We start from the raw sequence: 27,961 nt of genomic DNA, 5'->3' as shown, positions 1-27,961 counted from the left end.
TTATTGTATAATAAATACAATAAAATTTTAAGTATTGAAGGAGATACTAAGTCTTTTGAGTTTTTAATTAATAATAATAATCATCATTTCAATCATACATACTTAGAACAAATCAGTCAATAACTAACTATTGTCTATTTTGTTTATCGAGGCATTTTCAATTTAGTCAGCTCCAGCAAGTTAGCAGCAATAGTAAATTATACAATCCTTGGATAGAATTATGTAATTTATCATTTATCAGTCAGTAATACAGAAATCCATGGAAATTACACAAACAATAAATATTACTTTTATAATTTTTTAATTTACGACAGATCACCTGATTGCAGTTCGTCTATTACAAGTACAATATTTTACAGTAAACTTCAGTTATCAAACGGTAGACACATTAGATTTAATAATGAACAATTATTTTAATTAAAAAAGTATTCATTCAGTATATTTCTCAAAAAAAAGTGTAGATAATTGCAATAAGTATACACAAATATTGTGTGTATAACATGTATTATGTATATTAATGAACTAAGGTATATTTATGATATGTTGGTGTAGGGTTTATTAGATATGTTGGCTTTGGTTTATCTCAGATGTAATAAAAAATCATTTATAAAAATCACTCAAGTGTCTATTTCAGTGTTTAAGTAGATCAAATAATTTTATTAATCTATACCTACCTAATAATATTTAATAATTCTTTTTTTTTGCGGAGGGAGATGGAAATGCATTTACGCATGGAGTGTCGGATTTCCACTGATGGTATTATCCAATCACTATCAGCAGACTACCAACTGAAACCACCTCCCTTTCTACCAGGACTTGACCTGGAACCGCTTAACACATTACTTCAGGTCGAGTCCTCCTATACAAGCCTGATTAGGTGCTACCTAATTTTCAGGACTATCCAGGTCAACCGTTTTGGTCCTGAGAATGTTGCCAACGAATCGGGCTACACTTTTCCAGCTACTCAGATTACGGAGCATCATCGCAACCACATTGTGGGGGCTCAGTGCTCCAAGATCCGCCTCTAGTGTCCCCTCATGTTCTCACTTTTAACCGGCCAACTTTGCCGTAGAAGATAAGAGCGGGAATTCATCGATTGGATGTGTGGGCATTTGTCCCACAGCCAATGAGATGTTTCAAATGCCAATTCTTTGGCCACACTGCTGTTAGGTGTGAAAGACCGCAAATATGCGTGTGCGGTGATGAGGTACATGAAGGAGAGCCATGTAAGGAGCCTCCTACATGTATTAATTGCAGAGAACAGCATTCTTGTAGATCCAGGAACAGTCCTGTCTACAAAGATGAGGTAGCTGTGCAGGAAGTAAAAACCCTACAAAAAGTCAGCTACTTCAAAGTAAAGAAGATAGTAAATGCCCGCAAACTTAGAGCAACAACAACCTATACTCAGGCTGGGGTTGCTGTTCCTGCTCCTGCTCCAGTTGCTGTTGATGAGACTCAAATTATTAACAAACTTGTGCCCACTTTGGCTGGCTTAATTGAAAGGATCATCGAAAACAAAATGAAGTCTTTCAGCAGTAACGAAGCAGTTAAGCCAAAGATAGTAGTACAGCCTCCTGAAGATAAATCTCCAAAACAGAAAGCTGCAGATATGCCAGATACGGCAGAACTTACTGCCGTACAGCAAGCTCTTCGGTACACAGAACACTATTGCGAAGAAAAAGTGCTAATATGTTCCGATTCCCTAAGAGCAATTGTTACAATTCAGAACAAGAACATTATGGATGTCCTAATTGCAAACATCCTGTCCATTTTATATGATCTAAATCAACGAGGACAGCGATGTGTATTTGTATGGACTCCAGGGCATCCTGGTATTGAAGGTAATGAAAGCGCAGACGAAGCTCCCAGAAAAGCAACAGTCTGCGACGTTTTGGATACAATTCCTGTAAGGGTGGCAGATGTTAAAAACTGTCTGACTAACATAATAAGAAACAAGTGGAATTCTGATTGGAGAAGTTTAAATACAAAATTAAACTCAATAAAAACTACTTCGTATAAATGGAAAAGCGACATGAAGTTGACTCGCTGAGAACAAGTGGCGTGACCAGACTTAGAATCAGTCACACGTGAATAACAAATTCATATTTGTTAACCGTCGAAGAGAGACCAATGTGCAGTGTTTGTAATAAAACACTTACAATTAAGCATCTAATAGAAGAATGTACCATATATGAGGACCTCAGAAAGAGGTTCCTACTAAGAAATGCTGTTGATTTAGGTAATGGAAATGAAGAAAAGATAGTTGCTTATTTACACGCCAGTGCTTGAAGTCTATAAAAGTGGAAAATTTAAAGTTGTGTTAAACAAACTCTAAGAGGTAGTTTTATATATATAAGGGAGTCTCGAAGCGTGGCATATATAGTGACAGGAGGTAGCCCTCTTGTCTAGGCCACCCTGGCTCGTCTGCATTCAAGAGCAGTGAGTCGGGGTGTGTCCAATGATGGCATGGGGGACCCTTAAGGGTAGACTGAGGGCACGAGGCTATGGGTAAGCGCAATGCATGCCTGTATCCAAGTAGGTCTGGAGCAGGAAGGGTAGCCTCCCCACTGAGGGGCTGTTTGGCCTTCCTGAACAAGTGGTCAGATTGCTCTTATGACGCTGGGAGGACCCCGATGGGTTACGTCCTATGAGACGGTTTATAGGGGGAAGTCAACTGCCACGGCATCCTGGGGTGACTGCTTAACAGTGGTTCTGGTCACCCCAAAGGGTGCTAAATTAATAAATAAATGAGACAGGTAGAAGGAGATAATGGTATTGTATAGACTTATATTTTTACTTTCATGTTCTTTGAGAATTTTATCTCAAATTTTAAGATCGGGGCCCTTTACACCCCATAAGTGTTGTTTTTTGTTGTTGTGTCTTAATGTTTTTGTGTAGTTTGTGCTTTTAAATAAAATGTAAGGGCCCTTTACACCCTTACATATGACGACCCTGATGGTGATACTAACCTCTTTTTAAGAATGTGACGAGGGTGAATGACCTTAGCAGTCCATGCCCGTAAAATACAAAAAAAAATAATAATTTTTTTTCATCTGTGTTAAATTTAAACTTATTTTGACTTTGAATATATCAAAAAGTTACATTGTTAAATGAACAATAATTTTTTTTTATTATTAAGATGTATAGGCATTGACCTTAGAAGTCAATGCTCATACATCTTGTCCAATTTGCATCTTGTAATATACAATATCATTAAGTAGAATTTTTTTTACAGAATCCTTGCTTTTTTTGACACAACTGCCATAGTAGCAATATGTCAGCATGTGTAGTGTCTTCTCTCTACTCAAGATACAGTAGTGCAGTTTAGCTCTTCTTACATTTAAATCTAAGGAAAATGACTGATAGGATCATCAGAAGTGAAAATGTATAGAGCCCTTACATTTAAATAAAACATAAAGTAAACATTAAAAAAAAATATTATTATTATAGGTCGTTTAAGTATAGAAATTAATTAAATATAAAGACATTAAAACACAAGTTCTTACATGTTTACCGATCTGTTCGTCAAAACTGTGAATATAGAAGAGTTTCTGTATACTTGGTATACATTCTGATTTTGAATATTCAAGGGTTTCTTCACACCAATCTACAGCACGTTTACGTTTACGATAAGCAGAGCGTTCAATTTTTTTGTAGATACCTGGTTTGACCAGAATCTAAAAAAAGAATGTCAAAATCATGTAAAAAAAAACAAATATTTATTAATAAAATAAAATTTTTAATATAAATTATTTAAAAATCTTTTAGCGTTAACTGTCAGAAAATGTTAATTTTTTGTTGTTTAAATATTTTACAACTAAATGTATGTACCCCAAAAAAATATGAATTTTTATTAGAACTCAGTTAATAATTTTTAAATAGGTTAGATGCATAAAACTTTTTGTTCTTTTATAAGAATATGTTTTATTCTTTTAAATTATATAAAATTTATATGAGCAATGTACACCAACATATAATATATACAGGAAATTTATTTTTACAGAATATGTTAAGAAACTTAAATTGAAAATAGTACATCTTTATACATTTTTTGTGAAGCATTAATTTATAAACTTAAAACTTATAAAATAAAATTTTTCACACTGAAATTACAAAAAAAAGTTACAGAAAGCAAATTACCTTGTAATGTACAATATCATAAAGTAACATTTTTTTTTGTTATAGAATCCTTGCTTTTTTTGACACAATTATCATAGTAGCAATATGTCAGCATGTGTAGTGTCTTCTCTCTACCCGAGATACAGTAGTGCAGTTTAACTTGTTCAAACTGCTTTAAATCAAGAGCTTTTAACTATCTGCATAACAAGTTTAATGTTAACATCTTGATTCCTGAACATAATTTGAGGATGGGGTGAAAAGTTTCAGATCTCACAAATAGATGGTGTTCACACTTAATTTGTCTAATGAATACTTTAATAATGTATTTTAAAGTCTACTGGGTCGCAGATTTTAAAATGGGTCAAGCACGAACTAGTGATGAACCATGCAGTGGATGCTGTTCTGAAGTGACTACGCCAGAAACGTCAGAAAAAGTGCATAAGATCATTTTGACAGATCGATGAGTGACAGTTAACAAGTTAGCAGAGTCTCTACTTGATGTAGGCACAATATTTTGCATGAACAAGCTGTGTGCTATGTACTGTGATGCCATGTTTCCTCTCACCCGACCAAAAACACCGCTGAAAAAAACATTTCAAGTGATTGTCTCAAGCTCTTTCAGTGCAATCCAGAGGAATCTTAACATCAATTTGTGATGGTTGACGAGACTGATCTGGCTCCAAGTTACTACTATTTAGGTCATGAAACAAATTTGTTTCATAACCTAAAAAAATGGGTTTGAGAGAAGAGATTTTGACCAATAATGAAGTTATTGCCACCGTACATGGTTATTTTAGGGAGTTTGATAAATCAATGTACCAAACTGACATAAGCACTCTTGTGGAATACTGGGCTAAGTGAATAGATCTTAATGGTGACTATGTTAAAAAACAAATCAAAATGCATCCAGAAAAATGTTCTTTTCTTATCCAGGCCCTGAACTTTTCACCCCACCCTTGTGTTATGTATATAGCTTACAAAAAAATATATATATACATCAAATCCCTTGGTTTCCATAGTTTTGGCTCTGACGTTAGAATTTTCAATGATGATTAATTACAGTGAATAAGTTTTAATTTAAGTAGAAAACAGTACTTATTTGACAAGAATCAACATTTTACAATTTATAAAGTGTATCAATAAATTAATTACTGTAAATAATGAAATGCACTGAAGGAATGACCTTTAACTGCCTGCACACCCATATTAATTTTCCTCTTAAAACAGGTTAAATAATTGCTAAAAAAAATTCTTCTTTACTAACTTTTATGCTACTTTAAACATAAACATTTAATGACTCCTTAATTATCCTTAATTTTTAAAGAAAAGTTCTGTAGTGTGTGTTACAGTTACATATTCTCATCAGATAATTTTTTTTTTTCAGTTCTTACATTACCTCACTTAATCAGTACTTAGATAATCAAAAAGGGTTTCACTGCATATATTTTCTATTCTTGGAAAAAATTGTAAAATTCTTCTAACCAAGCAACTAATAAGCAATTTATACTAAATTTCTTTCAAGTTTACTAGTAATATTAGCAAGAAGTATGGGCAAAAGCCATCATTTGTCATAAATATATACATTTAAAAAAAAAAATCAATCTATTAATTTTTTCAACTTATTGTCATTAATAAAAAGTTTTCACTATAACTACACGATGGCAGCTCCCTTAAAGAATAGTGTATATAAATTAGCTTTTAATCTGAATATTAGATCTTAGTAGGATTTTGTATTAGTCTGTAAATTTGTTATTTTATAAAAAATATATATATATAAATACAATATTTATTTTTTATGGGCAGATTGCTATCAACGTGTAAACTTAATAACATGTGAATATTATACTTTTACACTTTATACTCATTAATTATGATGTCAATATGACTCCTGCAATAACATTATTTTCATTTTAATATCAATTAGGTCACCATATTGTTGTTGCCAGCTCTCTAAGTGATATGCATATCAGTGAATGAGGACATTTTTTAAATATGTTCTCTGTACATTTTTTTAATCATCATATGTAACGATGTAAAATATTTAATCACATCTAGTTTATAATAGAACAAGTCAATAATTGGAAATGGTTGTTTTTCGTTAGCATAAAATCTTTTTTCTTTCAGCTTAAAAAATCCAACCAACCCTTTTTTTTAGTTTGAATTAATCTTTACTGAAATAGCAATTAAAAAAATAGTCAAAAACCAGAAAAATTTGGCATGGACATGAGAAAACGTTGAATATTAGAAAATAATTGGTAGATATATTTTAATGATTTTTTTCTGTTGATTCAAATAAATATAATATTGGACTTAAGAAGCAGTCAATGAAGCATAACTTTTTTTTTCTTTCTTCAATTCAGCAAATATATGAATAATGGAATGAAATTCAAAGGCTAATAGAAAAGATACAGGGGTATAAATATTTTTTTTTTAATAATAATTATCAAGTTATTAAACTACTCATTGGTAGAAATATAGTACTACTAATGCTGCCAAAATCTGTTTCATTGCTTCCGGTTGCATTATTACATCGCTTACAGAAGTAATGCATCTTACTATAAAGTTAAACTGAAATAAAGTTACTATCGGCAGATACAAATTTAGAACAAGAAATCTAGAACTGGCAGGACACACTAAAGTTGATGTAATCTATCTATCTGTTTGTAAAGACAAAATACACAGTTGTCATTTTGCTCGGTGTAATAGAGTAAGAAGGCTTATTAGAAAACAGTACTAACCAAAATTAGTAAATTGCTGACACAGGTGCATACCTCTATGAACATACATATATTTTATGTTGTTGCAGTATATATGACTGAAAGCAGAAAGCTGTGTCACCAGGATAAAATATACACAGTGACAAATACAAATCAGTCTTTTCCTCGTAAAATGTATTTATTCACAAAGTCAATCATTTTTTTCTATTGAATAAATACAGTTAAGCCTAAATTTAATAGTTGTTGAATTAACTACCTACAGTTTAGTTAAACACTTACTACAAAGTTTGGTAATCTAATTACACTGATTCAGTCTATGAGTAATCATAATAAAATATTAAATTTAAAAATATTATTTATAACAGATTCATTAAAGAAAAGAGAATTAAAATTTACCCTAGATATAGTATCATCATCGATCTGATTACTAATGGCCAATTTTTCTAAGGCTGGTACACATTCATTATTGTTTTCATTCATATTTTTGCACCATTTCTCAGCATTTTTACGAGCATCCACAGCCACCTCTATAATTTTCTCCCATGACATTTTGTTATCAGCACACTAAAAATTAAACAACAATTAAAACACACTGTCCATACAGGTATTGATTGTAATTTAAAATTTAGATTATCACTGATTCTAAGGAGGTCACACTCAGCTACATTTTCAAAACGTCAACACTTATTACTAAAAAAAGCTTTCAGAAAATGAATTTAGAAGTTAAATTTTTGTTGGGATGGGAATAACAGAAATATTATTATCGTACTAATACCAAAAAACAAATAAATGCTGTAGTACAGTTGAAGAAATTAGGTAAATTAAAAATATGTTCATCTGAACCAAACTTACCTGTATATCTGGAATAAATGAGTTGTTTATGTGAGCAACAACCTTATAATTAATTTAAGAGAAAAATTAAAAATAACACTGATACATACAATTTGTTTCCTAACATGTGATTCATGATTTTAATCTGTTTTTTTGATGCTAAAAACAAATAAGAACTCAGAAAATTTCTATCAACCACCATTTTTGAAAAATTTTTAAATTTCAATTAAAGGATTTTTTTCAAGTACAGTTAGCATTTTAAGTTCCTATATTGTATCTTGTTAGCTCATTTTTTGTTGTTTAATTTTGTTAACACAATTTATAAGCTATAAATAAACAATACTAGACAAAGAATTAAATCATATCATAGTTACATATTATGACATCATATCTGATACTGAAAAGTGAGACTGAAAAGTGAGCCTTCATGGACAAGATTAATCATGTCTGTGCAGGTCAAAACTCAAAACATGTAGCTGAAAACACAGCTGTGTTGTTTGTATTGAGCACTGGATTTAGGAATGAATTAATTTTATTCAGTCTTAAGTTTGTTAACAGTGCAGTGTTATAATGCCGCAAAATTGTGTAAATGATGTAAATGCCTTTTGTTATCTGTGGTGAGTTTACTGTAAAATCAAATAGAAAAAAACAATACACCTTTAATTAAAAAAGCATATCATTTATACTTTCAGTGTAAAATTGGTGATCAGGATAAGATGTGGGCTCCTCATATGGTATGCACTAATTGTTCTGTATATTTAAGAGGATGGCTGAAAGGTACATAGAAGGCTTTGCCATTTGGTGTACCTATGATTTGGCGTGAACCAAAGGATCATCTAACCGATTGTTACTTTTGTTTAACATGTGTGTCTGGAATTTCTAAAAAATCTAAACATACTGCAATTTGTAATCACGCCTGTACCTCACAGTGAAATTATTCCAGTTCCTGAGCCACCTGTGAATGTAAGTTTCGAAAGCAGCATTGAAGAATCAGACAGTACTGAAGAAGACAACAATGATTTTGATTTTGAATTATCTTCCAATAAGCCACATCTTATATCACAAGGTGATTTAAATAACTTGGTTAGTGATTTAAATTTATTAAAAAATCAAGTTGAACTGTTAGGATCAAGAGTGCACAGCTGGAATTTACTTTAAAAAAAATACAAAAATTTCAGGCATTTGAAGCCGATAAAAAGAACTTTCTCAGTACTTTATTGATGAAAATAATTTGGTTTATTACAAAAATACTGATGCGCTTATGTTGCATTTAGGACAAGTTCATACACCTGACGACTGGTGCCTTTTCATAGATTTGTGCAAGTATAGTTTAAAAGTCGTTCTATTACACAACAGTAACAAATATCCTCTGACACCAATCGCTTATGGTATTAATTTGAAAGAGACATCAAGCTAGGACTAATGAAAAATTTTGTAAAAGCAATGAAGAAGGATAGTTCCGATTTTTGTACATCACGCAGAAATTTCTGAATGTAAGTGAAGGAAAACTAAAGAAGGAATATTTGTTGGTTCTCAAATAAGAGAGTTGGTCAAAGATGATGTATTTAACTCAATATTAAATAATGTAAAAAGTGCAGTTTGGGCTTCACTTAAAGACATTTGCAAAAATTTTCTCGGCAAACAAAAATCCTACAATTACCACAATATGTATTTGAAAAAACATTTCCTCCACTCACATCAACGGATAACCTCAAAGACGTAAATGACAAACATAGTGAACGTTTCCACCAAGACATTTTGGTGATGTATAGCCGTTATAAAGGGAAATGGAATATTAACATGTTAGCCGATTACTCTTGGATATTATTCGGGAAGTGCCTGAGGCTATTTATAAAAGAAAAACATCAGCGAAATCATTCTAACACAGGTATGGCCATGGAAAATTATTTTATGGATTTACGTATATTTTCCCTTAATTTTTTTTGAAACATAGTTTATTTAAAACTAAGGGTGATAGAAAAATTGTACTTACAAATCTGTACTGTATGTAAAAAGGCAATTCAAGAAATGGTGTCACAATTACAGAAATATTAAAAAAAAACTTTTTTATCTATCAGTGTAATTGAATTAAATCTTCACAAATATTAGTTTGGTCGTCTTTTTTTTTTATATTACGAGCAATGGTCATAATAATAAAAAAAACTATCTGATTATTTTTACACATGGTATAACTGTTCTGCACTAGCAGTTAACAGGGAAAATGTTTTTGTAATTATACTAACATGAAATAAATGTTTTCTTTGAGTATAAACCACAGTTTTCTCTTTGGATTAGTCATAATGCTTCTTCAATTTAATTTTGCATTCTTACTGATGAAAAAATTTAATGTCTTTGGTGTTAGAAGAATTATTTACTGCTGAAGTTTAATTTTTTATTAGAATACCAAAATAAAATGTAAGATGCCAATTAAAGATGTAGAAAGTGGAGTGCCATACAAAGAACACTAGGAAATTTTGCAAATAACAGAAGAAGAGAATGGTGGCTGCATTATTTTAATTTAAGAGTAGTTTTAGAAGGAGTTGTGTTGAAAACTTAGAAGACAGTTACAGGAAAGTGGTATACCAAGAAATGCCTGCCTGATGTTGAAGATATCAAGAAGCTGCGCCCAAACTCAAGGATGGACACATGGTTTCTTCACCACGATATAGCTCCAGTGCACCCCTCCAAAGTTTGTTGCAAGTAATTAGCTATCACTGGAATAAAACTGTTAGAACATCCTCTCTACAGTTCTGACCTCACTCTAAGTGACTTTGCGCTGTTCCCCCAGATGAAGAACAGACTGTAAAGGAGGCATTTTACAAGCAATCATGACCTCCTAAGGGCTTGGAATGATGAGTGTGCCAAGATCTGATGAAACATGGCAGGATCTCTTTGAGACTGGTTTCAAAAGATGGAGAAGTGTATAATATAGGTGGAACAAATTTTGAAAAATTATAAAAAAATAGAATTGTATTGTATAATTTTTTAGTGGCCTTTGTAGAGGGAAGTGGGCCTTGGGGCTTTGTTCTTATTATTACTTATTAATGATCAGCCATAAAATATCAATCCATTTATTGTTACTCTTCCTGCAGATGATGCAACTGTCTCTATTTATGAAGAGAATTACTTAAAAAGTCTACAAAATTCTACATTAGCAGTCCATCCAAAATCATTGGATGGACTGTAACTGTCTAACTTTAATGGATACTTTATTTAATTTAATGAACACTTATTTAATGGATACTTTATTTATTAATACCATTAGATAACCTTAAATACATTAAAACATAATTTTTATAAACTTTTTTACTTTTCTAATGTAACTTTAAATAATTTAAATTTAAATAAAACCATACCATCTTCTTCTCAGGTAGATGTAACTCTTAACTGTGTGGACCAAACCACACTGTTTTCCCCTAAACTGTCCCAATTAAATATTGTCATTATTATTAAACATTTGTTTAGTCTACATGTATTCCCATCTGAAATATGTTATCTGAAACTATAATTTTTTTTTATTCATCATATTTGTAAGTTCATTACAAGAAATATATGATAAATGGCAAGCCTGATCAGGGTTTGAAATAAATTAAACCAAAGTTTTTAAAACATTAAATTATTAATAACTTCAAAATAAAAGAATATAAAAAAGATTTTCTTAGACTTTGGAGCATTGGAATAAACGTTTTTTTGCAGATTATTTACAATTTATTTACATCTATATCACTAAGCTAAGAAAGTAAAAAAAAATAAATCACAATTCAGAAGGTATTATTGAAAATTATTTGATGGGGTGCAGAAAATCCAAGATTTTCTAATTTTTTTATTAGAATTATTTTAAAATTCAGGGCAGAGTAATATTGTTTCTCTCTAGAATAATATTGATATATTAAGATATTATAATATCTTATAATAATATTATAAGAGTAATATTGTTTTGCAAAGAAAATTTTTGGTTGCATTTTTAATAGATTGGTGGGATGATTTTTTAAATGGTTTGGTTATTTATTAAGAATGACATGGGAAGCATAATAAGGTCCTTTCTTGTAAGCTGAAGTACAAGTACTTCTTGTGTTAAGTTATACAAAAATAGTTCCACTATCTGGTTTCATAGAAGTGGATTATTGTTAGTTTTTAAGAGTAAGTGAAGAATTGTTAGAATTATTTTTAGAACACTTTGAATACTCATAAATAAAAACCTAGGATAAAAGTCTACACAATTCATAGTTATGGATGCCAAACAATGATCTGACAGATCATTTTTGTATTTTGAAAATTCGTACTGACTTCTTGAAGGAACCCCAGATGTTTATACTTTTAGATGGGAATATATATAAGCATAATAATTATTTAATAATAATGAAAAGCTTGCTGTTTTATTAAGGCACTTTAGAGCAAAACAGTACAGGTTTATTTTGTTGAAAATGAAATCAATTTGACTATCCCAAAAGAACTTGCCACCTAATAAAACAATCACAAATTTTGTTTGTGGCCAGCAGAATACTATCATTATTATTAATGGGAACTCTATCCTTAAGACCAGAAATGTTATGTCTACCTGAAAAGAGGACATTGGATCAAGAACTGCTATCATAGAATTTTTGATTCCTTTTAAATAGTTAGATTCAGATATTCAGAGTGGCGCACAAAATGATCCAACATTTGTTTTGGTAATAATTATTTAGGTTAATGTGTGTTATGTTGACAGAAGTGACAGCAATTCATGAATATTAGTTTCTTCTCTTTCCGAGTGTGCTGTTTGTGTATCATTCCAAGATTGCTGAAAAAGGAAGACTGACTGTTGAACAGCACATAAAGACGTTGTTTTATAATGAAATGAAAAGTGTGGTGTATACACAAAGATGGTTTTGTGCACATTTTCAAACTTGGTGGACGCCCTCATTCAAAACAATACGTAGCCATTATAAAAAATTTAATAGTGATGGTTCAGTGTTTGAGAGTAAGCGTGAATGAATGACCTCCTGATGTTTGTTCTACACAGAATATCAAAGCTGTCAGATCAGTGTTGCTGAAAAGCGTGGACAAATCAACAAGAAAAACAACAGCATAACTTGAGATTTCTAAGTGATCTGTGCAGCGGATTTTAAAAACCGATTTGCATTTATATCCGTACAAAATAACAGTGTTGCCTAAATTAACAATTGACAACAAGCATCAAAGAATGGCATTCGCTGAATGGGCTGTGAACCAAGATATGTTGAGCAATATTTGATTTTCAGATTAGGCACATTTTCACCTAAACAGGGTTATTAATAAACAAAATGTGCATTTTTGGGCTTCTGAAAATCTACACATGCTTTGTGAAAAGGTGCATCTCGCTCCATGAATTATGGTACAGGCTGCTATCTCAAGTCATGGGGTAATAGGGCCATTGTTTTTTCAATAGACAGTGAACAGTGAATGTTGTCTAAACATGCTGCATAATAATTTTATGAGCAAACTTCTTGCAAAAGGATTTCAATTAGGAAACGAGTGGTTCATGCAGGATGGAGCCAGACCACACACAGCTAATGTTGTTTTAGACTTTCTGCATGAAACTTTTAACTCAAATGTTATTTCAAATCGATTTCCTAATCGTTTTGCGTGTGGATAGAATTGGTCCCTGAACAGTCCTCATTTGAATCCATGTGATTATTTTCTTTGGGGATTTCTAAAGGAAAAAATTTTCCCTAAATATCCTCGTACAGTGCTGATCACTGAGGCGTAGGATGAGATAACCGAAGGTACTTGTCGTAGAGTTATTAACAATAAAGGAGTTCGTGTTGAGGAAGTTGCTAGATGTGATGGTGGTCATACTGAACATGTGATAAGCAGAACATAATCTCCAGGTATACAGTAAATGCGTATTTTACTTTTCTGTATTGCTATTCAAATAAATACTTTTTAACAAAACCAAATGTTGGATCATTTCATGCTGCACCTTGTAGATACAGTTGTGATGCCTGCAAAAAGGACCTACAACGGTTCAACATTTTAAAACAGGTCATTAATAAACGATAAAAAAGCAAGGGACTGAGAAACTTTCTGAGACACTCTGTATTCTGCACCTTGAAATGAGGACTAAAATTTTACATGTGTAATCTTATTAAAAGATGAAATTTCAATTGGTTGTTTACGGATGGTAAGGTAATTTTTTTCATTAATAAAAAATGTGGAACTAAATTGAATGCTTTATTGAGATTGTAAAAAGTTGAAACTGGATTTTTTTTCTTATTGACAGAATTTTAAATATTTTTCAAAAATTAGGGAATGACTGTGCCAATTGATTTTTTCTAAAACCATGCTGAAAGTTTGTTAATATAGTATACTTTACAAGAAATTTTAAAAGTCTGTTTTGCATAATTTTACAACTGTTGTGTTACAACAGCATGGAGAAAAGAGTAGTTATAAAAAAGCTTTTGAAAGTTTTCTACTTTTAGCCTTTGTATTTCAAAAAAAGCTACCTTTGAAAAATGAAAAAAAAATGTTTGAATACATTCTTGTCACAAAAAAAAACAAAAATTAATTATTTCAATTTCTTCTCTTTTGGAAACAAGTTTTTATTGCACTTGGAACTGATCTGAATATTAAAAAAATAAATAAAACAATATTTGTAGGATGTAAAGGGATTATATTGTAATCTATGAAACCGTCATAATCCTACTACAAACTTTTTAAATTATAACTTTTCATTAATACTTACTATATTTATAGTTTCTTCATCAATTTCATCAGTCATTGCTAGCTTTTGCAACCCATTTCTACAGTTTTTGTCAGATGTATTAAGAATAGTACAGAAAGGTGTAACTAATCCATTTATATCAACAGCTTTTCGTTCAATTTCTTCCCAAGTGTAGGAATAAGAAAGTAGCTAAAATAAAATATTAATAATTATCAGATTAGATTATTAATGTATTATAATAATTTTAACCTTACATTATTTTTTTTTAAGTTTTCAATTTTTTTTTCGGCAAAAAACACTTTTGCATCATTATTGCCCAAGTTAAAATAATAAGAGGCTTCTTCTCGGATATTAAAATATTAGCAAAATATGGTTAAAATTATAATGAAAACTAAAATAATAATAGGAATAAAATTGAAACAGTAAAAGAAACACAACAATTAGCATGAATAAAAAAATATAATAAAAGTTTTGACGGTTTAAATCTAAAAAGTATTAATTCTTTTTAGAAGTAATAATAACCGGTTTTAAATTTGATGTAACCCATCTAAATGGTAATCATTCTAAACTTCACATATTTTACCAAGCAAAATGGTACTCTGCAAGATTTTGCAATAAAATATTTATTTACCATAAAGTTAAATATACCTTGGCTTTGTCAAATAACATAAATCAGAATGATTTGTTTTTTTTTACAATAAGAAAAAAAAACATAACTAATTACTGAAATCATCTCTAGAACTAAATAAAATTAGTTCTTATCTATCTTATCTAGATAGAAAACTAAAAAACAAAGTATAGGTGTAAAATTATAGTAGTAACTGAAAAACAAGATAAGATAAAAAATTAAAATATATTAATAATAAAAAAAAAATACATATAAACAAAAGAATTACAGCTATTTTTAGAACAGCACGAATACAATAACAGTTTAAAAGTTATTAAATGATTCACTTTCAAAATACTCAAACTTTTTACTTCTAAAAGATTTTCACAGTTTATAAAAAATCTTAGTTTAAGAACATATTAGTTTTTACTGATATATTTGTTTGCATTTATTACAACTTTATCTTTAAATGCCTCTACAGTTAAATCTATATTGTGATGTTCTATTATGATTTAAATGATACTATATGGGTAAAACAAATACTACATGGTATGGTTGGGTAAAACAAATTGTTAGGGATGTAGGGAGTATACTGAAATGAAACGACTAGAATTAACTAGGGAATCTTGGAGAAATGCATCAAACCAGTCAAATGACTGAAGACAAAAAAAAATATTTATTAACAAATTTTAAAGAAATAATTTAATTTTTATTATTTCTAGAAACTAACTATTTTAATTTTTTAAATTCATCTCTTTGTTAACACAATTATGATTATATATCTCCTACGCTTATGTTTCTTGTTTTTTCCATATTAAATTAATTTAGTTCATAGATACGAGTATATATATAAAATTTCATGTTACATGAAAGTTATATATATATATATATATATATATATATATATATATATATATAAAAGTAATAATTTTAGTGAAATTAATCCTTTAAGATTCATATTATTTTTCTGTACTGTAAAATTCTGTTTAAATTCTATTAAATACACTACCTAATACAGAATACTGAGATAAGACATATTAGCTTATTTAATATTTTTTATTTACATGGGATCCCGCATGGCTGAGGATGTGGGATCCTGCATCTATGTAAAATCTCATCCATATAGATTTTACAAATTTAGTAAGTTCATTTTAACTGCTTGTACATACAAAATACTACCATTTTTAATTTGCTACTCTAAATTTGTGACCTTGTGCTGTACAGCATAAACAATCAAGAAGGCAACGAATTGTTAGATGAGAGTTAATAAGAGGAACTGTTGGTACATTGTCAGATGAGATGAAAAAGTTACATGTTAACCTAGTATGCCCTAAGTACAACTTGAGAAGATTCCTCATTGTGACTGCCTCGCACTGACAATTTCCATAGTGACACAATGTCCTTTATGTTTTGCAACTTACAGTTGGTAATGAACCAACCACTTAAAACGTTATATTGACTTCAATTGATATTCACAAGGCATTTACAATCACAAGATTTATGATATAGGAAGGTTGGCTGAATGCAAGCTATGCAAGTTTGTTCAATGCTTAAGAATCTGTGGGTAGAAATTGAGCAGAGACTGTTCCTTAAGAAAATTCTACAACAGAATCTTTTTAAAAAAAAAGTTAGTGGGCCATAAGTTACAACATCCAGGATTAAAATTTTTAGTAATGGAAAAGAATGTAGAGATAAAAATTCTACAAAGGACAATGATAGAAATACATAAAGCAAATACATGAGAATTTTAGATATAGCTTATAAAGCAGAAATTAAATGATTAGTGCAGAACAGAAAGTGAGAAAAGAAGTAGGTTGTACCAGTTAATGACTAATGATACAGATTTTAATGGAGGAATAACTAACTGGTAACTAAAAATTTAGGGAAAATACTGAAGAAATATAGTAGTAATAATAATAAAAAATTAAATATATATATATATATTATATATATATATATGTAAAACTAATGAGAGAATGAGTTAGAATTTTAGAATTTTGTAAATGTAAGAACTTATGATTGAATTTGAGACTCACTGTAACTCAACCAGTATTGAACAATAAACTAAAGCTTGATATTACTGGAAGAAAATTCATGTACTGGTTTCATCAAATCATTCAAAACTTAAATAAAATATAATCATTTCCTCCTTCCTCCAAAAAGAAATTTATGTGGTAAGGAAAATGGACTTTCATATTTTCATAAAAAATAACTTTATTGTCTGTTAGCGCAAAAATGAACACACATAAACACAAATATTTTTGTGTTACAAACATTAGTATTGAAAGATTATCATGACCAGTCCTGATATAAACAGGTTCACTAAAAAATAATATGCCTACCAGTTATAATAAATATATTAATATAAAAAGATAAGAAAATTCATACCTTGTTTACAGTAGGATCATCTATCAGACCTAACAATGCAAGTTTTTGTAGTGTCACAAAACAAACATTGTCACTTTTTGAATTCAGTTTAGTACACCAAGTTTTTGCTGAACTAAGAGCTTTTTTGAATGATGTCTCAATATAATCCACAGAAAGGGGCTGTTCTGATGAATTTTCTAATAACTTAAAAAGAAAAATATGAAAAAAAAAATCATAATTGTTTTATTATGATATAAACAATTTTTCATCTTATGTTGTAGAAATTAAACAGATAACTCTCTACCTCAGCAATAATGCAGTAGTTATATTAATTTTGTGCTTATTTTTTATATAATTTGATGGTAGGTTGATTCTGATAACTGTATCATTTTCCTTTACAAAGTTATTATGTGAAAAAAGTTGATAAAGCCAAACATATTGTACTTTAAACAAAGTGTATTCTGTAAAAAAATTATTAAGATTATAAAGCCAGATTTAATGATTTTACTCTGAAGAAGTGTCACATTCATTACCTCTCTCATAACATATTTTCCATTCAGTAATTCAGAGTTAATGATAAATTTTGATTTTCTATTGACATTAACAGTCAAGAAGACTGCCTTTCAAATATTTTAAAGACAGTATATTTGGCCCAGCACTAAATATAGATTAAATTGTAAATTTTTTTATCCTTGTCTTACAAAGCTTAAAAAATTTCATAATAGGAATATAATATTAAATGAGACAGGTGTGTGCACATGCTTCAATGAATCTGAAGTATCATATTTGTGATTGAATCCTCTTTTATTTCTCTAATTTAATAACGTACTGCCTTCTGAAAATGAATAAGCTGTTTATTTTGTATTTGCAGATAAAGTGACTTTATACGAAGAAATGAAAAAACATATCAAAATGACTAACTTACTACTCTTCATTTAAATTGACAAATTTACAAATACTGCAAAATGCAGATGATTGATCATTTTTCTTCAGTTAGATTTTATTCCGCATTTGATAAGTTCACTTGAAAAGTCTCATACACTTTGCTCGGAGTTAGGACTGATTATTAAGATAAGTTCATCCATACACGTAGTCAATTGTATTTAAAACATTATTGTTGTGTTTATTATTTTTATATTTAGATTAAGTGCACGTGGATTATCTTTTGTTTCTGTTTAACCTATAATTTGTTTTTATTTTATTTTATTATTTTTTTGTTAATTATATTAATTACTTTTGCACAAGTTTTGGTTTTGTACAAGTAGGTGTTTTCAGTACCAGTGCTGACTGAGCAAGAATTTGAATACAAATATTTATATTTTTAAGTATGATTTAAAATAATTACATTAACAAGTCAATTAATTCAGACAACAAATTAAAAAAATGCACATGATCAATTTATCTAGAATTTGTGTGGGCTTGTATGTGTATGTGTGTGAAAATACTAAACACATTTTTAAAGAAAGAAGGTAAAAATTTTGCAGGAGAGAAATTATTAAGATGTCATCATTCCATACAATGAAATTATATTAAATATAATATTTTTATACATTATATTTGATTGAATAAACCTAGGCCAGTTTTCAATTTAATTAATCTAAAAATGTATTTTCTCATGAATACGTAAATGTTAATTATGTTTTAACTGCCTTTTTATGATTGGGCATGGCTGATAATGATTTAAATACTAAATGAGTCTTCAGATGGCTCAGTCACATCTGTTTCACAAAGTACAATTGAACAACAAAAATTACCACAGCTCAAGAGTCAAGTTGTTTGGTCATATGAAAGTAAATATTCACTCCATTTTCACCTTCAGAAAGCAAAAATGGATCACTGTACAATGTTCAATTAATTCACAAACTTCAAGAGGACTTGTCATTGTAAAAAGAGATTTTATGGTTATAAAACAAAGCAATTTTTTCTCAAGCAGTTTATCAAAAATCATCTCAGGGTTGTTACTAAATTACTGTTCTGAAAGTCATAGCCCTTTTACCAACTTTTGCCTCCACAGCTATTTGTGTCTTTAATTACTAAATGAACCTTGAACCTGAAAAGCATTACATATACTATAGAGCGAGAGAGGGGCGGCGAGAGAGGGGGGAGAGGGAGAGAGAGATAAACAGATATTATTGTTATGCATATTAAAAAACTGATGTGTATAAATAATGAGTATTTTTTAAATTTGTTTCTTTAACTAGGTCCCCTATCATCACAATGAAAAATTTATACAATTCAGACATATTATTCACTTGTTGGTCCCAAGGAAGATGGCAAAATAAACTCCATCTACTCTGATGAATAAATTATCCTTTTTTAGCATCTGTTCCTTTCCCTTATTCTTGACTCCTTCTTCCCTGCTCTGTGGGTGGTGGTCTATTCTATTAAGATTCATCATGCTGAAGATGCCAGGAGCTGAAGAACCGATAGATTATTGGTAGGATGACCATCCTACCAATATATTGGATTGATCATCCAATAATTATTATTGATAATAATTATAATTATTATTGATTATTGGTCTGTGAGATGACCTTGGGACTGTATTTTCTGTTTGATAGCTGCAAAACAATCTAATGGCTGAAGTACTTAATAATGCCCAGAACTTAATTGTCCCTTTCTTTGTAAAACTGAAAATCTAAATTCAGTAGAATTTATTAACCTTAAATGAAAAAAGTTACAAAACATTTGAAAAGATGTATGTAAGAAATGACATTAATAGGAAAGCTATTCATAAACTCAAAAATAGGGAATTTTTGGTCCGGAAGGGATGTATGCAGAGTTGCTGAAAAATGGCGCAGACAAACTTATTAAAACACTAACATGTTTATTAAATGGATATCTCAGTGGTTAAGTGATTTGAAAAAATAGAAGGTTGTATATATTTCATTGATATATATAAGGGGGACAACAAAAAAATTACTGGCAATTTTAGGTGGATTTCAATAAACGTTCAGTTAGTAGGTAATATAGGTGAATATTGAAAGGCTTAATATAGATCAAAACACACAGGGGAAAACAGAATGACATTAGAAGTGGAAGATCTTGTAATGACAATATATTTACCATGGAACGGATAACAAAAAATAAATAAACAGTGAATCTGGAGGCACACAAATTGATTATGGATCTTATCAAAGCATATGATATATTATTCCCTCTTGTAACATATGGGAAACAATACAATATACAAATCAAACTTTAACAACAGCAGTTAAAACCATTTAAGAAAATATTGCCTCAAGACTCAAAGTTGAAAACAAATTATCATAGGTGACAAAGAGCTTCAGACAAGACTGTTGTATATCCCCAACTTTATTTAAAATGTATATTACAGTAGCATTCACAAAATATAAAGGAAAATGCCCGAAGATGGGATACCACATTATACAAAACCGTTTACATTTTACAATTTGTGGATGATAAGCCAGTTCTAGCAAGAGATAGAGAAGTTGAATATATGACTTTCAACTTAAAAGAAACCTATGAGGAATGGGCTCTTAAAATGAACATCTAAATAACTAAAATATTTGGGCATCGAATCTGATATCCAAAATTTACAAGTAGAAATTAAAAAAAAAAATAGAGGCTTGTGAAGACAATAAATACTTAGAAATAATATTCAACAAGATGGGATACTGACAAACAGGAGATAAAAGCAAGAATATAGGTAAAATGAGTGACAGAATATCAGAATGGGATTTTATGAAGTAAACACATAATCAGATCCCAGAAATAAAACATACATAATATGAGGGTAAGTCAATTATTATCCGCAATTTAGTTATATGTTTTTGTTTATGTTGGTATTACTGTCGTGTTTAATTGCATACATGGTTTAATTGTTGTTATGTATGTGCAGGTTTGATGCTGCTAGGTTAGTTCCATTATCGCTGCCCTGCCGTTAACCATGGCTGCTCCGCTTTCTGTTTGCACCAAAGAAGAGCAACGTTCAGTGATCTGTTTTTTGTGGTTGGAAAGTGTATTAGGGGCCGAAATTCATCAAAGACTTTCAGTACAGTATGGGAATAGTGTGATGCTGCAAAGGAGTGTCTACGAATGGATTAAAAAATGGTAGTACAAGTGTTAGGCATGACAAAGGAGCTTGATGACCGTTTACCGCCTCAAATGAGGAAAATATTGAGTGTGCATGTGACATGGTTTTCTTAGACAGATGAGTAACTATTGATGAAGTGACACATTGTCTGCAAATTAGTCACGGTTCTGCAGATGAAATCATCCACAACAGACTTGGGTTTCATAAAGTCTGTACAAGATGGGTCCCAAAACAACTCGCACAGATGCATAAACAAACGCGCTTGGACATCTGCCAAAAATCTTTGGATCACTATGGTATCGAACAGGACATCTTCTTAGACAGAATCATTACTGGTGACGAAACATGGATCCATCATTACGAGCCGGAGAGTAAATGGCAGAGTATGGAATGGAAACATCCAAATTTGCCCTGCAAAAAATAATTCAGGACCCAACCATCTGCAGGAAAACTGATGCTTATGGTTTTTGGGACTTACAAGGCCCAGTACTGGAACATTATAAGGAAAAAGGAAAGGGGAGCGATAATAAACAGTATGCATTACAGTGAGATGCTTACTCCCAAGCTGAAGCCTGCAATTTGAAGCAAACGCCGAGGACTGCTGTTGAAAGGTGTTGTGTTGTTGCACAACAATGCCCGTCCACATACTGCTGCCCACACTTTTGAAACGCTCCAGAAACTCAACTTTGAAGTACTGGCTCATCCTCTGTATAGTCCTGATCTTGCCCCATCTGACAACCACTTGTTTGGTCCACTCAAAAAAAGAGGCAAAAAGAGGCATTAAAGGGCTGTCGATTTACCTCAGACGTAACAGTGAAAGAAGCGATGCATTCCTGGCTTGCAGCTCAACCGAAAACCTTCTTTTATGAGTGCATCGGAAAGCTTGTGCAATGATGGACCAAGTGCGTTGAAATGCAAGGGGACTATGTTGAAAAATGATGTACATGTAAGTTTCCTATTTGTATTGCAATAGAATTTATAACTACATTGCGGATAATAATTGACTTACCCTTGTACAATAATCAAAAGTGGTCTAATCTATGGATTACAGACTTACAACAGACATAAGAAAATGTTAGAAGTCACCAAAACGGATGCATTTAGGTGATCAATAAGAAATTCATGAGTGAACAGAGTCAGGAATGAAGACGGCAGATGGGACTGGAAGGTACAATTACGGAAGACATCAAGAGAAGACAACTGACTTGGAATGGGCACGTACCAACATATGCTCGACTTCAGATTACTTAAACAAGTAATGCATTGGATTCCACGTCACTAAAGACAATGGTGTGTAAATATAGGACAACATCTAAACATATTTTGAACCGATTATGTAAAATTCTGATACATTATTTTGTACCAAGAATAATATGAATTTACAAATGAGATTTAGATTGTAAGAGGGCTTGCTGTCACATTGGCTAATAAATAATACTAGCCAGCATGGCACAGAGTATATGAAACCAGCGTAGCAGTTGACCGACCCAGTTCCAAATAAATATATACAGGGAAAAAGAGATCAAGAATAATTAAAGATGATGAGCAGAGTTATGAGAACTAACAAAAGGGAGTTGCATGATTATGTTGAGATATCACAATTATCTTTTACAGGAACTTTTTTTATTATTTAAATTGTATGAAATTTAAAAATAAAGACTAATAAAATTCTTAAACATATATAGCACAAGTAATAAAATTAAGAATTAAATATACCAGAAATATTAAGTTATCATCTAGTTGGTCCAGTAAAGCTAGTTGTTGTAGCTTCAAAATGCATGGTATTACTACACCATTCGAATTAGCTATATATTTGCACCATTTCCTTGCTTGATCTTGGGTAAGATTAAGATATTTTTCTAATTCTTTCCATGTAGCAGGCTTTTGCAAAATATATTCCTAAAATATTTCAAATTTCAAAATTAATGTAATGGTCTTATAAATCAGTAAAAATATTTTTTTTTCAGTTACGCTAATTTTTAACTTTGTAGAAACAATTACCTTAATTTAAGAATTACACTGTAAATAAATGTCATATTAATATTATAAAATAATTTCCATCTACAAGATCCTGTTTCGGTAATTATAAATTAACAAACCACAATATAAAAAAAATATAAAGATTAGTAAAACAATATTTAATTATCCAAGTAAAATTAAAATAAGATCTTTTTACAGTCAAATTCAATGTTATTTTTTAATTACATCAACATTAAAAAAAGCAAAAGAAGCAAGGAGGGAAAAATAAAATCTTTAGTGTAGGAAATACTATACTGTGAAAAATTATAATCAAATATTTATATTCCAATAACTCTATGAAAATGTTTGAAACAGGTTCAAAATTTTTTTTTTTTTTAATATAAAAATGATTTTCAGGAAAAAATCTAATGAATAAAATTGTTTAGTGTCATAATGATAATATTTTTAGCATTTTATTTAACTAATTTAAACTTCTCTTATAATTTATTTATTCTTGGTGATATAATGCTCTTACTTTTAGTATAGAATTATACATTAATAATTAATAAAGTTTTGTTCAACCTTATGTAATCTAATATGAACAGTGGGTGTAACAAATACAAATATAATACTCACAGAGACGGAGGTTCCAGAGGCTGAACAGAAAAAAAAATACTCATAGGGTTTACTCCTAGAGTGTAATATGTATGTACAGGTTAGCTGATGTTATTTAATGGTGAAACCCTTTTGAAAGGCAAAACACATTTTTTTTTTATAGTTAAACAAATAATTTTATGTAGATTAAAAATGTTATATATTTCTAGAAGATCTGTTTAAAGCAATTATTTATATTTTGCCGATCAGGTACAAACATTGCTGCAATACCAATAATCTACACGTATAACAACGTAACTCAAACACTTGGAATACTTGATCAGACAGTGATATGAAATGATTTGCCAGTCACTCTGGCTCATCACCAATTGTCTCAATCACCAGGGAGTCTGAAAACTGGATGTCCTTTTAAATGGCAATGCTGTACGGAATCTTCTAATATTAAGCCTTGTTATAATATAGCTTCTTTGAATATTGGATATGTGTCCCTTTATATATATTTAAAACTTGAAAAACTTTCACTCAAAAAAACATGCGAGAAAAGTAAATGGTACCTTACAATCTCAGATGAGGACATACTATACATTCTGCCAACAGTTTTTCCAAATTTCTTATGTTTATTCCATATAAATTTTCCTTTATCTTATAAATAAAATAAAGGAATGTCTGGAAATTAAGTAGATTAATTGAATTGTATTTCTGAATTCTGATTAGGAGAAACCAACCATGAAAGCTGAGTTTTGAGTTGGGTATGAACTAATGCTCTGTCTGTCTTTAAAATAAACCAACCTTTTCAAGATGCACTGGAAGATGGACTACCATAAGAAATTGTTCATGTATGTTGAATGAGAAATTGCAGTATTTAGCTTCAGCAGAACTAACATACTAGTTATTTAAAATGTATTTATCTCATCATAATTGTTTAAACTGTTATCTTCTGGTAATATTTCAATAATCACACAATTATGCCCTTTAGAGATCTATGAATGTACATTATATTTTTCATAGATTTCAAATAGATTTCAACTTGCACAGATTGCAACTCTTATATAAACTTGAAAATATACTCAAGCACACTACAATAAACAGATGTATAGTACAATTAACTATTATTAATTTCAATGTTTTTCCTTTCATTTTTTTGAAAACTGTAGTACCAATCACCGTTCATTGCTAATCACTACCAAGATAGTGAGTCCTGTAAAATCTTTGCACAGTCAACAGCTTTTTAAGAACATTTTCTGTAGTAACAGTCTTTTAAGCCCATCAACTGTAGTTGTTTCACATTCTATGTTATACTATGCTCATGTGAATAAAAACCTAAATGCCCTGTTGCTGTGAGCTACTCAAGAATTTCTCCATTTAAGATAAAAACAGCCTCTACACAAAAAAAAATAGAGTAAGAGAAGCACAATTATTTAATTTACAGAAACAGAAAAAACTGTTGAAACACCCATTCATATTTTTCAGAATACAATAAAATACAAAAAAGTGGTAGGAGAATTAATCTATTAGCACTCAGTCACAACAGTACATGGATCAAGTAAACAACCTTTTAGCACACAAAATGCATATGGTATCAAGCTTTGTTGATTTTTCATAGTTTTGTATAACAAAATATTTACAGTGGTGGTTTTCATTTAGAACTATAATTATGGAATATTTTTATTTCCTTTCTTTTAGTATGTTTATGCAGTCACTTATGAAGTAAAATAACCTTACTTGAATGCCAGAATTTGGAGCTTTTATTTAGTTTATAATTTCCAAGAATATGAGCAATATTCCAAGGGAAATTTGCAGGACAAAAATTTGATTTAAATGTGAAAATTTAAAAAAATTTCATCTTTATGTTAACTTTATGGGAAAAATTACTATGAAGCTGAATCTTAAGGTAAATCAAATTTTAGTAAAATCTGAATTCTGGGTTTAGAGTAAAACTAAAATTCTTACAATATATTATGAAATTGTGTAATTTTCACACATTTTATATAAGGATCACAAGGTATACACAATTGCAAAGAAATATTTTTCTATTTAAAACAAAAGGAGTTTTTTGCATTTATTTTTATTATATAAATGTAAAGATCAAAGACAATTAAAAGTAAGGTGTCAACCGAGGTTCCCAGTTTAGAATATTAAATTATGTGAACACTGATTAAGTTACAAATCAACAGATTTGCACACCGATTCCTAGTTACCGACTAGGTGGTTTACTTTAATTACCTCTTAATAAAATACAAAAGCTGTACAATTTTGTGATCTGTGTTTGTCATTAGTGAAAATGACACAATTTAACAATTTTTTAACAGACCTTTTTAGTTACATCAAAGAATTTACAATGACTGCATTTAAATCAATTAAAAATCTAATAATGAGGTTCAAATCTAGTATTCTTACATTAGATAACCTCAGCAATGAACCACAAAAAACAACACCACCATGACACTGAAGAAGGGGAATGTAAGAGTAATCATGAAATGATTTTGAAATAAGTAAAAGATTGCATTAAATCCAATGTTAGTCTAGTTTATCACTAAAAAAACACAGTTTTTCATAAAATTAGACCATTTTTTACCACTCATATTAACTTGCTCTTGGACTATGTATGTGATTTCATGGTATGGAATCTTTCGAATTTTGAACCACTTCTTTTATCCATTTGCTCTGAAATTTTGCATGCAGGTTCGATCCTGATGACAACACATTTTAGCAATATTTTCAAGTCACTAAGATGCATTAATTAACTTACATAAAATTTTCATATGGGATGGGGAGTCAATAGCGTCACGTACTAGCTGATGACACAGTTCATTCAAGAATTGTGTACAAATAATAATACTGTTACTCTTTTGTGAACGGTTTTTGATTATGCTCATATTTAGATATTTAAATATTTCAGTCACAGACTGAAATAAATACTTGAAAAATAGTCCTTTTATAATTCCAATACCGTAACAGTAAAAATCTGCTATTCTTTCTTATATAAATGTTTACTTTTGAAAATAATATGGCACATTAATAACACGTTTTTAGATTTTCCAGGTCATAATTTATTTCATTATTACACAAAGGGTTAATGAACATTTTGAAAATGAAAATTTCTTAACCAAATTAAATTACAGTTATAGAAATTTGCACTACATTATTTTTCTTTTCTGATAAAATTTAAGAATGATTTATTATAAGTAGACTTTTGGAAAAAAAAAACTGTGTTTAATCTCTACTTCAGAATAATGCTACTTTTTCACCTTTGATCGATTTCAATATATTTTAGAAAATTTAGAAATAAATTAATCTATTAATAATTGTCTAACTCTTGCACATTATAGAGGATTCAAGACAATTTCTCAAAAAAAGAGGATTTTGTATATACTATACCTATAATTACAAATTAATATTATTGAAGTGTGCATTTTCCCCGTGTAGATTACAAATTCAGATCAAAATACCTTAAAATTGGAAAAAAAATCAAAAAAGTAATTTTGCTGCCGACAGAACTTGCGTGAACGCACACAGTGAAAAAAAAATTGCTTGAAACACACTGGCTGGACAAGAAAAAATTTATATGAATTCAGAATATGAAAGTGCCGTGTGTGAGCAGGATGTGCTGAATCCAAAAACAAATTGCTGCGTGCACATCTAGATTATGCCAAGAATCAAATGCAAAAAGCATGATTTCTCCATTTTGCTCCAGTCAAGTGTATATGAGTATATACAGTAATATTTTATGCAATATTGGAAATTGGTGGTATGAAAACTTCAAAAGATTGCTCAAACCTGTGTGCTAGTGCAGCTGTAAAGTATAAACTTATAGACTAAATAGTAGAAAATAAAAAATACATAAAAATCTTTTTAAAAACCACTCTTATAATAAATGTACTAAAAAATAGAAAATATGTAAAAAAAATTTAAAATACCACTCTTAAATTAAACCCACTAAAAGGAAAAAATAATTTTAGGACGTTATCTCAGAATAGATTTAACAAGCTTTGGTGGTGATATATAAG

The 27,961-nt window shown here is 30.0% G+C and overlaps 1 protein-coding gene across 1 annotated transcript in view; it reads right to left on the bottom strand.

The window, feature by feature from the left end:
* The window catches only part of LOC142334470 (uncharacterized), a 712,180-nt gene that overhangs the window by 224,276 nt on the left and 459,943 nt on the right, over window positions 1-27,961 (bottom strand). The window contains exons 77-81 of the mRNA XM_075382526.1: window positions 23,097-23,279; window positions 17,345-17,527; window positions 14,371-14,538; window positions 7,233-7,400; window positions 3,507-3,677 (exon numbers count right to left, since the gene is read on the bottom strand). Of these exons, the coding sequence (XP_075238641.1) occupies window positions 3,507-3,677; window positions 7,233-7,400; window positions 14,371-14,538; window positions 17,345-17,527; window positions 23,097-23,279 (873 nt within the window). The remainder of the gene's footprint in view (window positions 1-3,506; window positions 3,678-7,232; window positions 7,401-14,370; window positions 14,539-17,344; window positions 17,528-23,096; window positions 23,280-27,961) is intronic.

Source organism: Lycorma delicatula, chromosome 1, assembly GCF_047948215.1.
Source record: "Lycorma delicatula isolate Av1 chromosome 1, ASM4794821v1, whole genome shotgun sequence".
Lineage (NCBI taxonomy): Eukaryota > Metazoa > Arthropoda > Insecta > Hemiptera > Fulgoridae > Lycorma > Lycorma delicatula.
Note: the sequence above shows the minus strand (reverse complement) of the source record. Positions and strands in the feature narration are given on the sequence as shown.